The 14,751-nt window shown below is 55.5% G+C and overlaps 1 protein-coding gene across 1 annotated transcript; it reads right to left on the minus strand.

Annotated features, from left to right (window-relative positions):
- Positions 1–35: 35 nt before the first annotated feature.
- On the minus strand, positions 36–8,915 carry ANKRD13D (ankyrin repeat domain 13D). The gene is made up of 15 exons (XM_043969504.1): positions 8,760–8,915; positions 8,113–8,248; positions 7,193–7,317; positions 6,354–6,399; positions 6,074–6,217; positions 5,734–5,923; positions 4,845–4,911; positions 4,210–4,291; positions 3,723–3,784; positions 3,283–3,413; positions 2,860–3,017; positions 2,093–2,224; positions 1,826–1,989; positions 1,274–1,365; positions 36–513 (listed from the first exon to the last, which is right to left on the minus strand). The coding sequence occupies exons 1-15, from the start codon at positions 8,847–8,849 to the stop codon at positions 300–302; spliced, it is 1,833 nt and encodes a 610-aa protein (XP_043825439.1). The 5' UTR covers positions 8,850–8,915; the 3' UTR covers positions 36–299.
- Between the last annotated feature and the right edge of the window lie 5,836 nt (positions 8,916–14,751).

Below are 14,751 nucleotides of genomic sequence, written 5' to 3' on the forward strand. Positions count from 1 at the left end.
GAAGCCAGGCAAGTCTGATGGGAGTCGGGAGCCTCTTTATAACACCAAACAAACATCTGCAATGAATGACTCTTTGTTCTCAGGAGGCAGATTAGGGAGGGGGTCCCATCCCTACCCCAAGTCCCAGAAAGCAGAACTAAGCCACAGGCTTGTTTCTGATTTATTTCCATCCCCATCTCCATCTTGGGCAACCCCTGACCCCTCCCCCCAGATGGTCAGCTGCTCATAAATAAATAAATAATAAAAGCCAGGAGCGAGGCCTGGCCTGGGCAGTGTCCTTCCCATCCTGACTGGGCTGTTCAGTGGTCGGTGAGGGACAGGCGCAGAATTCTCTGGAGCTCCTCCTCTTCCTGCTGCCCCCTCCTCTCCCTCTCCTCCTGCTCCCGGGAGGACAGTTCCAGGGCCAGGCGGAGCTGCTCATCAAAGCTGGGGGGGCTCAGAGAAGGGGGCATCAGATGAGGTGAACCCGGGCCCCCAGGTTCTGGAGGTGGTAGCAGGCTCTCCTGGAGGGCCCTGCCAAGGTGCAGAGAGGAGCAAATGCTAACAGGGCCTGGGGACCTAGGAAGCCCCCCTCTCCTCCTCCTTTAGGGAGGCTAAAAGCGGCAGGGTCTGGGGCCAGCCCAGGGGGCGCTGAGCTGGGAAGATCTAGAGCAAGACTTGCAGCTAGCTGCCCAGATGCCACCACCAGAAAGCCTTTCTAAGTTGTTGGGCTTTTTTGTTGTTGTTTTTGTGGGGCAATGAGGGTTAAGTGACTTGCCCAGGGTCACGCAGCTAGTAAGTGTCAAGTGTCTGAGGCCACATTTGAACTCAGGTCCTCCTGAATCCAGGGCGGTGCTTTATCCACTGTGCCACCTAGCTCTCCCCCTCCAAAGCCTTTCTAGATGCGTGTGCTACTTTTAATGCCCAAACCCCCCAGATTCCCTGGCACCATGGGGTTGATGTGGGGCTATGGCAAGGTGCCCATGTTAGAGAGAAGACCCAAAGTGCCTGGTGAACAGTAAAACCCACAAGGGGGAGACAGTCTCCCTTTTCCCCAAAGGCACAAATGTCCCACCCTTGGTCCCCAGGGCACTCCAGACAGCCTCAGTCCTCCCCTTCCTTATCTCCTCCTTCTTCCCCCAAGCTCCCCAATCCTAGAGACAGTGAGGTGATCATGAGAGGATGAGGGGCACTGTGGGACCCCCCCAGTACTTCCCCACAACATTCCACCTGGGAGAGTTACAGGCCCCCCATGCTGGTGGTGGCAGCAATGAATGGAAGGTGGGGGGCTCACCGCTCCAGCTGCAGCTGTTCTTCATACTCAGGTGGGGGAGAGTGGAGATCTGGGCCTGGCCGGGTGTTGGTCAGAGCTTCCCAGATAGTCACCTTCAAGAAGGGGAGGGGAAGGGGGAGAGGAGGGGAGGGAGAAAAGGAAGGGGAAGGGTTCTTGGTCAGGGATCTGTCCCCTGCCTCACTTTGTGTTTGGTTTTGTTTGTTTTTGTTTGTTTTGCAGGGCAATGAGGGTTAAATGGCTTGCCCAGGGTCACACGGCTAGTTAAATGTCCAGTATGTGAGGTCGGATTTGAACTCAGGTCCTCCTGAATCCGGGGCTGGTGCTTTATCCACTGCAACACCTAGGCCCCCCCCCCCGCCTCACTTTGACCCCACACATCCTGGACCCTCCATCCCTCTCACACCCTGAGCCCGAGTGCTCACCCCCTCAAGGCCCTAGGAACAGAAGGAGCCCCTTAGGGGCTGTCCACAGCATTTCACCTGCCGCCCCCCCAGCCTACAGAGATCCCCACTGCCTTTGTCCGCATGGCCACCAGGCCCCAGCCTGTCTTACCTGCTCGGTCTCAGTCCCAGCCTCTAGCAGGCTCTGCTGGATGGCAAACTGCAGGAGGTCATCATCTTCATCCCTCAGGGGCTCATTGTGCCCGGCACCCAGCACGCTGTACCCCTCGGGGACCTCAAACACGGCCGGGTCCACCTCACAGGGAAAGGGGCTCCCTGGGGAGAGGAGAGGCCCAAACCTCCATCCTCCCCTCTCTCTCCCCCACCCCATGGGGTCCTCCCCAACAGGGATCCTCCCCTTCTCCCTCCCAGGCTATACCAGCGGCAGGGCAGGTGGGTTCTGTGGACCTCGGGCTAGGAGATGGCACCCACACGGAGCTCAGAGGTTCATCACAGCCACACAGGTTGCTGAAGGTGATCCGGGCATTGAGGACATGGAATAAGGGGATCTCTGAGGAGACAGCAAGGCCAGGCCCTGAGCCAACAGAAGCCCATTCCCGTCACCATCGCCCCCAGCAGCTCACCCTGCAGTCAGGAGCCGGCAGGGACACGAGGCTGCTGAACCTTACCTCAAACCTCCCTGGCTTCTTTCCCTGACACAAACTTCACTTGGCTGGGGTGTTTTCCTCCATCTTCCCCACTCCCCCTACAGAGGCCTCTCCCTCTGAGATTACTTCCCATCATCCGCTGTCTCCGTCTTGTACAGACCTAGTTACTTACATGTTGTACCCCCATTAGAGTGTTTGAGGGAAACCATGTTTGATTTTTGTGTATCCCCAGCTCCTGAGACCTTTTCTCATGCCCCGCCCATTACCTTGCATCCATTTTGTGTGTCACTTTTATATGCTCATACATGTACATGTTGTCTTCCCTAGATAAACTAAGCTCTTTGAGGACAGGGACAATTTCTCTTTGTCTCTGTATCCCCAAGACCTTGTAAAATGCCAGGCAAACAGTAGGTGCTTAATAATTGATGGGCCATGTCACACAGGTAAGTGACTGAGGGGGGGAGTCAGGGCTCCCACACAGGCAGAAACCCCATCCCCCACAGCCTTTTCCATCCCACCTTTCTACATCCCTCCTCACCAATCTTGACAGGAAAGCCTGGTGGGAGGCGCAAGGTGATGAAGTCCCGAAGTTTGGCGAAGTGGGCATTGCTGATGGCCATGAGGTCGATGATGGGCGTCACCTGGTCACCCAGAGACAGGGGGTGCTCCTCGCTCAGCCAGAGGGTGGCCTTGAACCTGCCAGAGCAGCCTTGGCCTATCAGACCCGCCTAGACCCTACACCCCAAACCCCAGCCGGGAGCTGCAGAGTCCTTTTATCTGACCCAGCCAGGCCTGGCCCCCAGCCCTGTTGTCTTGCCTTCTGTTCTCCAAAGAGCCCAGCACCAGGCTGGGCTTAGAGCAGTGCTTAGGACAGATTTGTGGAACTGGGGATCTGTGCAAAGGGGAAGAGGGAGAGAGTCTGGGGCCAGGAGGGGCCTGCACCATGGAGGGACGATCCTACCGCTGCACTTTGCTGGACATCTCGATGGGGCGGCCTATGTTCCGAGCCTCCAGACTGAAGTTGGGGTCAAAGTACTCTTCCGGGGAGATGGCGGTGGGGTTGGTGGGACTGGCTGACTGGAGCACAGGGGCCTGCTCCAGCCCCCCAGGAAAAGCACTCAGCCTTTGTAGCCTCCATCTTCAGCCTTCGCAGCCCCACCCCCAGACTTAACAGCTCCCTCCCCCAGCCTTTGCAGCCCCCTCCCCCAGCCTTTGCAGCCCCCACCTCCAGCCTTCACAGCCCCACCCCCAGACTTAACAGCCCCCACCCCCAGACTTAACAGCCCTCTCCCCCAGCCTTCAGGCTCAGCCCCCAATGCCCTCTGGCCCAAGTGCCTGCCACCCTCCCTCCCTGACTCCCCATGGACCAAGGGGCCATAGACCCGGCCAGCCCTCACTCACCCCGTTGTGGGATGAGTGCTGCTGGGCCATCCCCAGAAAGGAGTGGAAGGGTGTCTTTCCCCCTGTGTGAACATAAAAGCCAGTGAGAGAGGGCAGCTAGGTGGCGCAGTGGATAAAGCACTGGCCCTGGATTCAGGAGTACCTGAGTTCAAATCTGGCCTCAGACACTTGATGCTTACTAGCTGTGTGACCCTGGGCAAGTCACTTAACCCCCATTGCCCCAGAAAAAAAAAAAAAAAGAAAGAGATTGTGATTGTAAAGTGATTAGCACAGTGCCTAGCATATAGTAAGCACCCTATTAATGTTAGGCATTATTGTTGTTATCATTGGCCCCATTCATCAGATGAAGCTGCTGAGACCCCAAGAAAGGAAGTGCCTCAGCCAATGTCCCCCTGCACATCAGCGGCTGGGAGGGGCCTGAGAACCCCTGACCAAGGTTCTTCCTGCCCTAGAAAGGTGGCAGGCAGGTGGGCGCACCTGGGTTTACCTTTGGTCCTGGCCTTGTCCTGATCAGAGAGATGTTCCGTCCGGGTTCTTGTCACAAGTTCCACATTGTTGGCACTGTATACCTGGGGGTGGGAGAAAGGAAACAGACCTTGACGTGAGCAGGGGCTGAGGGGGGCCCTCAGCCTCTGGCCAGAGCCAGGGCCCCTTCCCTCCCCACCCCACACTCCCAGGCCAAGGTAAGTTTGAGCTATTCCCAGAGTGGACACATGAAGGGGACAAGAGGGAGCCACAGAAGGCTAGGCCTCGGGGCTAAGCAGTCACTGTAGAATCACAGACAGAGCTGGAAAGGACCCCAGAAGTCATCCAGTCCAACTCTTTGATTTTACAGAGGAGGAAACTGAGGGCAGGGGTTTAAGTGACTTGCGCACCCCCCTCCCCATCAGTTATCCCAGGGGGTCCTCGGACCAGCCCTGAAAGGAAGGACAGGGCCAGGATTTTTACTGTGGGAAGGCCACAATTTCCCCAATGTGACACTGGTATGAGACTGGACCTAGTGTCAGCTCTGTGATTAGGACAGTGGGGAGGTCAGGGTGGAAAGACTGCGGTTCTCTGGGCAGATTTCCAAACGCTTCCCCCTCTCCTCCCCCGGCGTGGCCCCCTCTCCCCAGTCCTCGCCTTGGCCTCGTAGCCACTGACAATTTCCATCTTCTCTGACCGCCAGCCCCAGATCCCGCATTTGTTCCTGTAAGAGACCAAGGTGTTTCAGTGAAGACGCTCAAGTCCCTCCTTCCTCCTCCTTTCTTTGTCTCCTAAGCAGGAACGAACGCCCTTTCCCATAGAAACATTGTTATTGTAGGTGGTGGAGTTTCCAGGCTACCCCAGCCTGTTTGGGCTAGCCTCCAGTGCATCACTTATAATACTAGCCACTATTCTTTGGTGAAATGAATTTAGGTAAGAATGGAGGAGGTGAGGATCCTGCCCATCCCCAAGCACCAAGCCCTCTCTCCAGAGCCTCAGCCACAGAGCTACAGGGGCAGCTACCTGGTAGAAAAGGGACTCTGCTCCGCCTGGAGGCCCCCTTTCCTCCCCCAGCATCAGCCAGCTCTATGTGGCTATGAGATCTTAGGATGGGATAAGTAGAGCGGGAAGCATCCTCAGGGCCATTTTTACAAAGAGGGAAACTAAGGCTCTAGAATGTAAAGTGGAGGGTCATAGACTTTGAGCTTGGAAGGGAATGGAGAGGCCCCCTGGTTCAGCCCTTTCATTTTACAGATGGGGAAAGCGAGACCTTTCAGTTTTTCCTTTGGTCTCATCAGTTTTTTTAAGTCTCCCCTTTATAACGCTTTCTGTTTAGAAAAATTCACATCCCCAGAAGGTAGGCAGGGCAAGGTTTTTTTTTTTTTAATCCTCATTTTACAGATGAGGCAACTGAGACCTAGAAAAGCAGCCACTCACCCGGGGTCACAGAGCTCCTGTGAAAACCAGGCCTCCCAATGCCTCCGCCCACAGCTAACTCAGCTGGCTGCTCCCTCCCTCCTCCCCTCTCTCTTGGCTTTGGACTGACCTCTCAAAGGCGACATTTCGGGTGTCCAGGTGGGTGGACACAATGGGCGAGGTGAGCCGGCTGGCCACGTGCTCCTCACTCGGCTGCATGGCTGCCAGGAGGGCCTCAGGTTCATGCAGGGCCAGCGCCAGGGTCTCAGTGCGTACCACCTGCTGGTCGTGATCCACTTCCATCACCAGGGCTCCGGCCTCTGTAGGGACCTCCAGTCAGGGCCCTTGGCCAGTGATCCCAGCCTCGGCTCCAGGGGCCAGATGAGAGAGGAGGGGGGAGGGTGCCCAGCCCACCCTGGGCCTGGATTCCAGGCCCGAGTCGCCTGCCTCAGTGTCCCCTTTTCTCTCACCCTGGCCCTTGAAGATATAGCTCCGCCGGCCCCGCTGCCAGGTCATATGCTCGAAGCCCAGGAGGCTGGTGTCCACACGCAGGCTCTGGCCACGCTTCCACACTCGGTATACGTCACTTGGGCACATCTTTGACACGAGGGGCACTGTGGGCATGGGGTCAGGGGCTAGAGGGCCCCACCTGGCAAGGGGCACAGGGCTGGACCCCTTACATTGGCCAAGTGGCCCAGGGTTTCCTGCTCCCAACCCAATGGGCCACCCCCCTCCCCAGTGCCCACTTACCCCAGCTGGTGAATTCCCACTTCATCTCTACATAGAAATCAGGTGCCTGGATAAACAGAAGGCCCCCACCTGTTAGGGATTCCCTGAGTCTGGGAGGGGCAGGTTTGGATCAGAGGAAGTGACTTTGGGGCCCCCTGCTCCAGAGGCCAGAGCTGGCCCCACCAGAAAACTTCAAAGCAGCAGCAAACACTGACCCCCTCCCGCCAAGCCACCCCACCCCTCTCCTCCCTGGCCTTCTCCTGCTCAGGTCCTGTCCAGGAAGAGGTCAGTCCTTTCTCATTCTGAGCAGCTCTGGGCTACAGCAGGACAAGCTTGAAGTTCCCAGTCCACTTTCTACACTTACTAGCTAATTTGGGGCAAGTGACCATTTCCATGAGCCTCAGTTTCCCCAGGTATAAAACAGGAAAACAATCTTTGTATTACCTGCTACACAGAGCTATAAGAAAAAGTGATTTGTAAACTCCTGAGCCTATAGGAATAGGGGGTCCAGTGTGTGTATTTGTGTGTGTGTGTGTGTGTGTGTGTGTGTGTGCACGCGAGTGTGCATGCACAGCCACAGTTAATGATCTCCCTTCTCTCATCAAAACCCATTCTCAGGGAAGAATCCAATCAATCCCAGACACCCATAAGCTCTGTGGCTTTAGGCAGGGGACTTAACCTCTCTGAACCTCAGTTTCCCCATCTGTAAAATGGGGAAATTTGCCTTGCCTGACCTTCCTCTTAGGACTGCTGTTATAAGAGGGTCTTGTTACTGTCCATGCTTACGATAGTGCCCTGGGCGCATACTCCCCAGCCAAACATCCCCTCCACCCCTGTCTGCCCAGCTCGCTCCCCTGTACCTGGCAAAGCTTGTTGAGGAGCTCAGGGATGCCTGCCAGCCTCTGGGTGGCACGCTGGTAGTCCCGGTACTGTAGCACCAGCTGCACTATCTCGGGGTCCCCAGTACTGACAGCCTCCTGCAGGACTACAGGGCAGAACCATTGCCTCAGCATCCCGCCACCCTCCCCCCAAGCTCCATCCCCACTGTCATCAGGCCCATGCTGTCGCTGGCCCTCCCAGTCAACCAAGCAGTCCTTCCTGAAGTCCTGAGGGCAGGGTCCTAGGCTGGACTCGACCGGGGCCATGGAGAGATGGAAAGGGGGGGGGGGGCAACTATGGGAGGGAAAAACCCACTGAAATCGGAGATGTGCCTTGAGGGTCTCACCAGACAGAAAGTTCCTGAGGGGCACAGTGAATTCCAAAAATTTCCAAAGGGCTTTTGAAACCACCTATTTCGGTTCCCTCACATTAAAGGAGAAATCCGGCTTAGGGAAGGGGGAAAGTGGCTTGTCTAAGGCCAGAAGGCAAGTGGGTGGAAGGGCAGGGCGAGAAGCTGGATCTCCTGACTCTCGGGCCAGTACTCACAAGATCATGGTTCTAGAGCTGAAAGGGACCTCGGAGGTCATGTCCAACCCCCTCATTTGATAGCTGAGGAAGCTGAGACCCAGAAAGGTCAAGTCACTTGTCCAGGTCCGCATTTGGAGCAAATATCTAAGGCAGGGTCAGATCCACATTTTCCTGGCTCCAAGGCTAACACTATAACCATTAGCACTCACTGTCAAACTTGAGGGCCGGGAGGTGGGGGGGGGGGGATGGTGTCAAGGGGAGAAGGAGGAGGTGAGACAGCAAAGATGGGCTGGGCAGGCCTCTCCTGGCCCCCCAACCTCCCCCCCTTTCCTAAGTGGCCCAGCCAGTGCCCAGTGGCCTCCCCAGCAGGTACCTGCCCAGCCCTGACAGTTTTCCTTGCCCACGTTGGCATTGTGCCTTAGTAGTACTCTCACGGACTCCAAGTTCCCCAGGGACACGGCCAACTCCAGGGGGGTCCGACCTCGAGGATCTACTAACTCGATGTCGTGCTGCAGAGAGGGAGGCAGTGTTTTGGAGAGGAGGAGGCCCAGCGAGAGGCTGGCGGACCGGGACAAGGGGGCTAGCACAGCCCGCCGGGAGCGCAACGGAGGAAGTCAAAAGCCTAACCCAGTAATCATGCAGCCTGGCTGGCTGCAGAGAGGGGGAGGGTACAGGGCAGTCTGGTACCCGGGCTGGGCCTGGGATGGGGAGCCCGGCCGGGGAGAGGGTTTGTGGTGCCGGCGGTGCCCGAGGCTCGGGGGGCTGCAGGACGCCCGCGCCCAGCGATGGAAAGTTTGAAAATAGGTTCCAGAACCCCGGCCGCTCCGGCCAGACCTGCGGGTCCGGTGATCAGCGGGCTGGGAGGAGGCCCGGGGTGGGATGAACCACGGACCCCTGGCTTCTGGCGGGGGGGGGGGGAGGCTGCCTGGGGAGGGGGCGCAGGTGGGCAGGGTTGGGGGTGGGGGGCCGGGGGCGCCCTGGGCTGGAGGGGGCGGTCAGGGCCCGGCGGGCCTCCCTCACCTGGCGGCTGTGCAGCGCGGCCTCCAGCTCCCGGTGCCGGTTGGCCCAGACGAGCCGGTGGAGCGGGTAGGTCGGGCCGGGGCCGGCCATGCTCGGCCTCAGAGCCACCGCCTCCGCCTCCGCCGCCGCCTCCGCCGCATCCCCGGCGGGGCCGCCGGGTGGGCGGGCGGGTGGAGCCAGACGGGGCGGGGGCGCGGCTGAGCGGCCCTGACCCTGACCCTGACCCTGACCCTGGACGGGCTGGGGTCCCGGGGAGCGGAGCCCCCGCGGCAGCTCCGCAGCCCCCGGCCCCCGCAGCCGCAGCGGCCCCGCAGAGACAACGCGGCTGTGGCTGTCAGGGCGGGCGCAGGGAAGGAGGGAGGCGGGGGAGGGGCCGAGGGGAGGCGGGAAGGGGCGGGGGCCCCTGGGCCCCCCTCCCCCTCGTCCTGCCCCTGGCCGCCGCCGGGGGGCGAGCTCTGCCGCGGGTTCCCCGGACTGTCAGTCTAGCATTCCGCCCTTTGATGGGGGGAGGAGGGATCCGGAGGGTGGGGTGCGGGTGGAGAAGAGAGGGTGGGATCTCCAAGTCCCCTGGCTCGGGGGAGGGGGACCGCCAGAGTAAGCCAGAGTACGGACTGACCAGAGGCTGCCCCCGTCCCACCCAAGGTCCCGGACCCCGCCCTGGGAGTGCTTGGAGGCCAGCCGGCTACGCCGGGACTGACTGGGTTGGGGCTCTCGGAGACCCGGAAGATTGAGGGGCTCCTCGCTGCTCTGCGTCCCCGCCTGCCTCCAGCAGGCGGCGGCATTAGTCTTCTCCTGGCCCCCCAGATTTGGGGGAGGAGAAGGAAGCGGCTGCCAGTGGCGGGCTAGGGCCGTCCGGCTGTGCCCGCCCCCGCCCAGCACCCAGGGCCCAGCGCCCAGCCAGGCTCATTCAGCTTCCTCCCGGAAGGGCCAGCCTGGAGCCGAAGCCCAGGGGACCCTTGCTTCCCTACCCCCAGAGAAGTCTAGAGTCCCAGAGACATCCTCAGCCTGGGCCTGGGCCACAGCTGGGGCAAGGACCCAGGACAAGGGCAGTGACAGGGCAAGGACCCCGGGGCTGTAGGGGCTGGGGGCGGGGGCAGCCCCCGCCATCAGAAGCAGCACCTGCACGGGTTGGGCCATGGACTTCTGCGAGGTGGAGGATGGGCACTAGGGCTGACCCAGATCCTCACGCAGTGGGGATTTACCACAGAAAGACCGTTTGGCAAAGAAAGCCCCTTGCTGCTCAGCCCAAGAGGAAGGAGACTGTCGAAACCAGTGCCTGTGAGGGGCCCTCACCGGAGCCTGGGCCTGAGCTTCAATCCTAGCCCAGTTCTACCTATGGCTCCCAAGGCCTGGGACAGGGTCCTGGCCTCTTCCTTCAGGCCTGAGGCCTCACTACAGCCAAGTGATAGAGTAGCTAGGGCTCAGGGCATTCTCATCCTGGGCATGCCACTCGCCTCCTCAGCCTCAGTTTCCTCATTTGCCAAATGAGGAGATTGGACTTGGTGACCTCTGAGGTCTCCAGCTCCAGCTATATGATGCTATGCCATTGGTATCCAAGGCCCAGAGTCCAGCTGCCTGGCCAAATCTAGGAGGTGGCCCTTGGATTCACAGCCAGAGGGGCTTTGGGCCTTGCTGTGGTTCAGTTCATCATCTGCTCTGTCCTAGGCCCTGGGCTGCAAAGATGGAAACCGACACCGTCCCTGCCCTGGAGAGTCTCAGACGGGGCACAAATCAGGAAGATGCAGGAGAGAAAATGCTTATGTGCACAGCAGAGGGTAGACAGAGAGGCCCAAGCACAAGAATCTCTCCTAGCTGAGGATGATTCCTAAGGGCAGCCTGGAGTAGGCTGGACCTTTCACAGGCTCAGCAGGGTGGACGGCTCTGGCCCTCTCCTGTGGGGTATTCAAAGGCCTTCCTGACCAGGCTCCATTCTGCCTCTCCAGCCTTTTCACACATTCCTTCCTTTCTTACCCTCCACAGTCCAGCCAGACTGGCCTTCTTGGACTCCTTGTCTAGTCTTCCCACTGGCCATGGCTCATGCCAGGAATGCACTCTCCCAAAAAAATAAAATTTAATTTAATTTAAAAACAAACAAACAAAAAAGGAATGCACTCTCCCATGCTCCACAGCCTAGTTGGAATCCCCATTATCCTTTGAGGCTCAGAGGGAACAACCTACAGCCTCAGTTGGGTATAGAAATCTTTTACCCTATAGGAAAGTAGGACAAGAAGGAGATAAGAAAAAAGGAGATGGGGAGTGATTGGAAGGGAGGGTAGACTGGGGGAGGTGGGTCAGAAGCAAAACACTTTTGAGGAGGGACATGGTGCAAGAAGAAAGAGAAGAGAATAAACAAAGAGGGAAATAGGATGGAAGGAAATAGTGATCAGAACCGGGAAAGAAATTTTGAAGCAAGTTTCTCTGAAAAAGGTCTCATTTCTGAAATAGAGAACCGAGAACTGAGTCAAAATTGTAGAAATAAGAGCCATTCCCCAACTGATAGATGATCAAAAGATATGAACAGTTTTCAGATGAAGGCTCAGTTCCTGCTACCACTTATGTGAGGCTTTTCCCAATCCTCCCACCTGAGTACCTGTAGCACCTCCCCACAATTGACTTTGCAGGAGTTGAGTGTTGGGAGGGGTGTTGTAAGACAAAAGCATTAAAAAAAAAAAACCCTCCTCAAGGGATTCTACTTCCTATTAATGACCAAACTTCTCCCCTTCCCCTCCTTGGACAGTCTTCCTTTTACAGAAACTCTAAGAGGGAACTGAAATCTGCCTCTGCGGAGTATCTTTTGTAAAGTAGTTCTAGGTCAGCCAGAGCCAAGGAAAAGATGTAGTTCTTCTGTCTTGAGGCTTGTGAAAGCAGCTATTCCATTCAATTCCAGAAGCACATGTGGGTTTCAGCCGTCTCATACCACCTGAGTTTCAGAACCTAAACCTGGGGACCTGAGGGTGTCTGTGGGGGAGTGGGAGCTCCGCTTGGGAGGCAGTCTATAGAAAATTACATAGACATATGCATGCGTGCAATCTCTCGGAACTCAGGGAAGACAGAGCACTCCAGTTCACTTTTGTCTGATCCCCAGTGTCTAGCCCACAGTCTGTGCTTAACCAATGCCTGTTGATTGATTGAGAGTGTGGAGTTGGGAGTTAGGGGCCTAGGTCTGAATCTGTCCCCTGTCACTTGTCCTAGCTGTGTGACAGTAGCTAAGTCACCACATCTTTGGGCTTCTGTGAAATCTGCAAAAAGAAGTTAAAAGCAACATGGAACAGTTGGAAAGGCGACTAGATTTAGAATGAGAAAATTCTGGGTTCTAATCCTACCTCAGCTGCTTTGTGTTCCCTCTGTAAAGTGTCTTAGGAGCAGCTAGGTGGTGCCACAGGGTATATATAGAGCACTGGGCCTGTAGTCAGGAAGATCTGAGTTCAAATTCAGCCTCAGCTACTATCTGTGTGACCTTGGGCAAGTCGCTCAGCCTCTGTTTGCCTCAGTTTCCCCCACTGTAAAATGGGTAAAATCTTAGTGCCTATCTCACAAGGTCATTGGGGATCAAATGAGATAATGGTTATAAGGTGCCTGACACATAGTAGGTGCTTAACAAATGCTTGTTCCTCTCTGTTGTTGTCACCTTAGTTTTATCATCTGTAAAGCGAAGGTAAGGTTAGACTAGATGACCTCCAAGTTTCCTTCTAAGTCCTAAATCAAAGATCCCATAACTAAGAGATATATCAGATCCCACAGGCTCTAAACCTGTGTTCCTACATACAAGGAGTCCGTGTGTGACCCTGTGCTCAGTGTTGGGGATAAAAGGCAAAGACAAAAATGGAACAGCTCCCCGCCTTGAGAGGCTTCCAGCTCTTCTCTCACAACCATGTTCCCTTCAGTCCTCTCCATCCAACTCTTCCCCCATCTTGAAATCATCTTCCACCCTACAGCTATGGTTGGAGTCTTCTCCCGGTCAGAGTCACTCCAACCAGCATGACCCCAATGTTGTTATCAAATGAGAAGCCTCTCAGGAGTTCACTGGGTAGAGATGCCTTTGTAGGGAGGGAGGGCAGTTGTCAGCTTAATTTAAGGACTCGATGTTTCTGGGGCTTATGGGCACTCATTAGAATTGGGGATTCCACTGAGTGGTGAGGCAGCAGGAGCGTTCCAGAGAAACCTCTGAGAAGGAACCCCTGGCGGGGTGGGGCTTGCCTCAGCCTCCCTTCCCACCACTTTGACTGAAGGAGGATCTTGTGAACTTTAAGTGTCTGGAGCGTGTGGCTTTCCTCTTGACCTCTTGGCACATCTTTGGAAGAGCTGATAGTCGTGTCTGTACTGGTAGAAAAGGACAGATTGGTTATAGATTCTTGAATCTATAACCTGAGTTCAAATCCAGCCTCACACACTTGACACTAGCCATGTGACCCTGGGCAAGTCACACTGCCCTGCCCTCCAAAAAAACTGCATAAGAGGAGCTATAGTAGCCTTACTCTGGGAAACTGATACACCAGTATGTGGAAATTAAGATAGTTGCCCCAGAACACACGCTCCCCTTTGGAAAACGATTCTAAAGAGGGTTTCTCTTCCCTTCCTCTACTCCATTTCCTTACCTCCCACGCATTTCTTTCATTCTTTTTTTGTTTTTGTTGCGTTTTTTTGCGGGGCAATTGGGGTTAAGTGACTTACCCAGGGTCACACAGTTAGTAAGTGTCAAGTGTCTGAGGCCGGATTTGAACTCAGGTACTCCTGAATCCAGGGCCGGTGCTCTATCCACTGCGCCACCTAGCTGCCCCTCTCCCACGCATTTCTTTTTTTTTTTTTTTTTGCAGTGCAATGGGGGTTAAGTGACTTGCCCAGGGTCACACAGTTAGTAAGTGTCAAGTGTCTGAGCCCGGATTTGAACTCAGGTCCTCCTGAATCCAGGGCCAGTGCTCTATCCACTGCGCCACCTAGCCGCCCCTCCCACGCATTTCTTAACCCTTTTCAAGTTGGATTACCCTGACATCTATCATTCAATCAACTCGAATTTATTAGGTGTTTAGCTGTGTTCAGGGGACTCAGAGTGTCTGCCCTGGAGGAGTTTACAATCCACATCTGCTGGATTGTAAAGATCAAAACACATTGGGAACAACCTGTAAGACCGGCTTTCAAATCCCTGCATTAATGTTGGGTGACTTTGGGCAAGTCCCTTCACTTGTGGGCCTCAGTTTCCTCATCTGTAAAATGAGGTTGGGCCAGATGAACTCTTCCAGTTATAAATCTATGACCCCATGTGCCTATATACATATACAGGAATAGTGTGTGTGTGTGTGTGTGTGTGATAACTCTGTCTGTCTCTCCCCCCATCTGTCTGTCTGTCTCTGCCTCTCTCTCTCTCATTACAAGGTGATGGGGGTGCTCACAGCTGGGGTGGAGGGATAAGGAAAGGCTTCATGGGGCTTTTCCTGTGGAGGATGGAGCCCTGAGTCTTGCTCTGATCACTAAGGATTGGAAGAGGCAGAGGTAAGGGGGGGGGGAGGGTGTTATGCATGAAGAACTCTAAGGACAGTTTGCTAGATCCATGGGTGTGCAAAGGAGGGTATTGTGAAATCATTTTGGAGACATGGGTTGGGATCAGATTCTGAAGGGTTTTCAATTCTAGAAATTTGATTCTAGAGTTCCATGAGTAGGGAAGTGACATGGTCAAACCTGTGTTTGATTTCATTTTAATTAGTTTTTGTTTTGTTTTATTTTGTTTTTTCAGGGCAATGAGTTGTGACTTGTCCAGGGTCACACAGCTAGTAAGTGTCAAATGTCTGAGGTCAAATTTGAACTCAGGTCCTCCTGAATCCAGAGATGGTGCTTTATCCATTGTGCCATCTAGCTGCTCCCAATTAGTTTTTTGTTTTTTTTTCAAATGAAGATCCATATTCTCTCCCTCCCACCTTCCCTTTCCTTACTGAGAAAACAAGAAAGACCAAACCCCTGCTAAATATGTATGGTTAAGCAAAACAAATTCTCCCATTGG

Source organism: Dromiciops gliroides, chromosome 6 (genome assembly GCF_019393635.1).
Source record: "Dromiciops gliroides isolate mDroGli1 chromosome 6, mDroGli1.pri, whole genome shotgun sequence".
Lineage (NCBI taxonomy): Eukaryota > Metazoa > Chordata > Mammalia > Microbiotheria > Microbiotheriidae > Dromiciops > Dromiciops gliroides.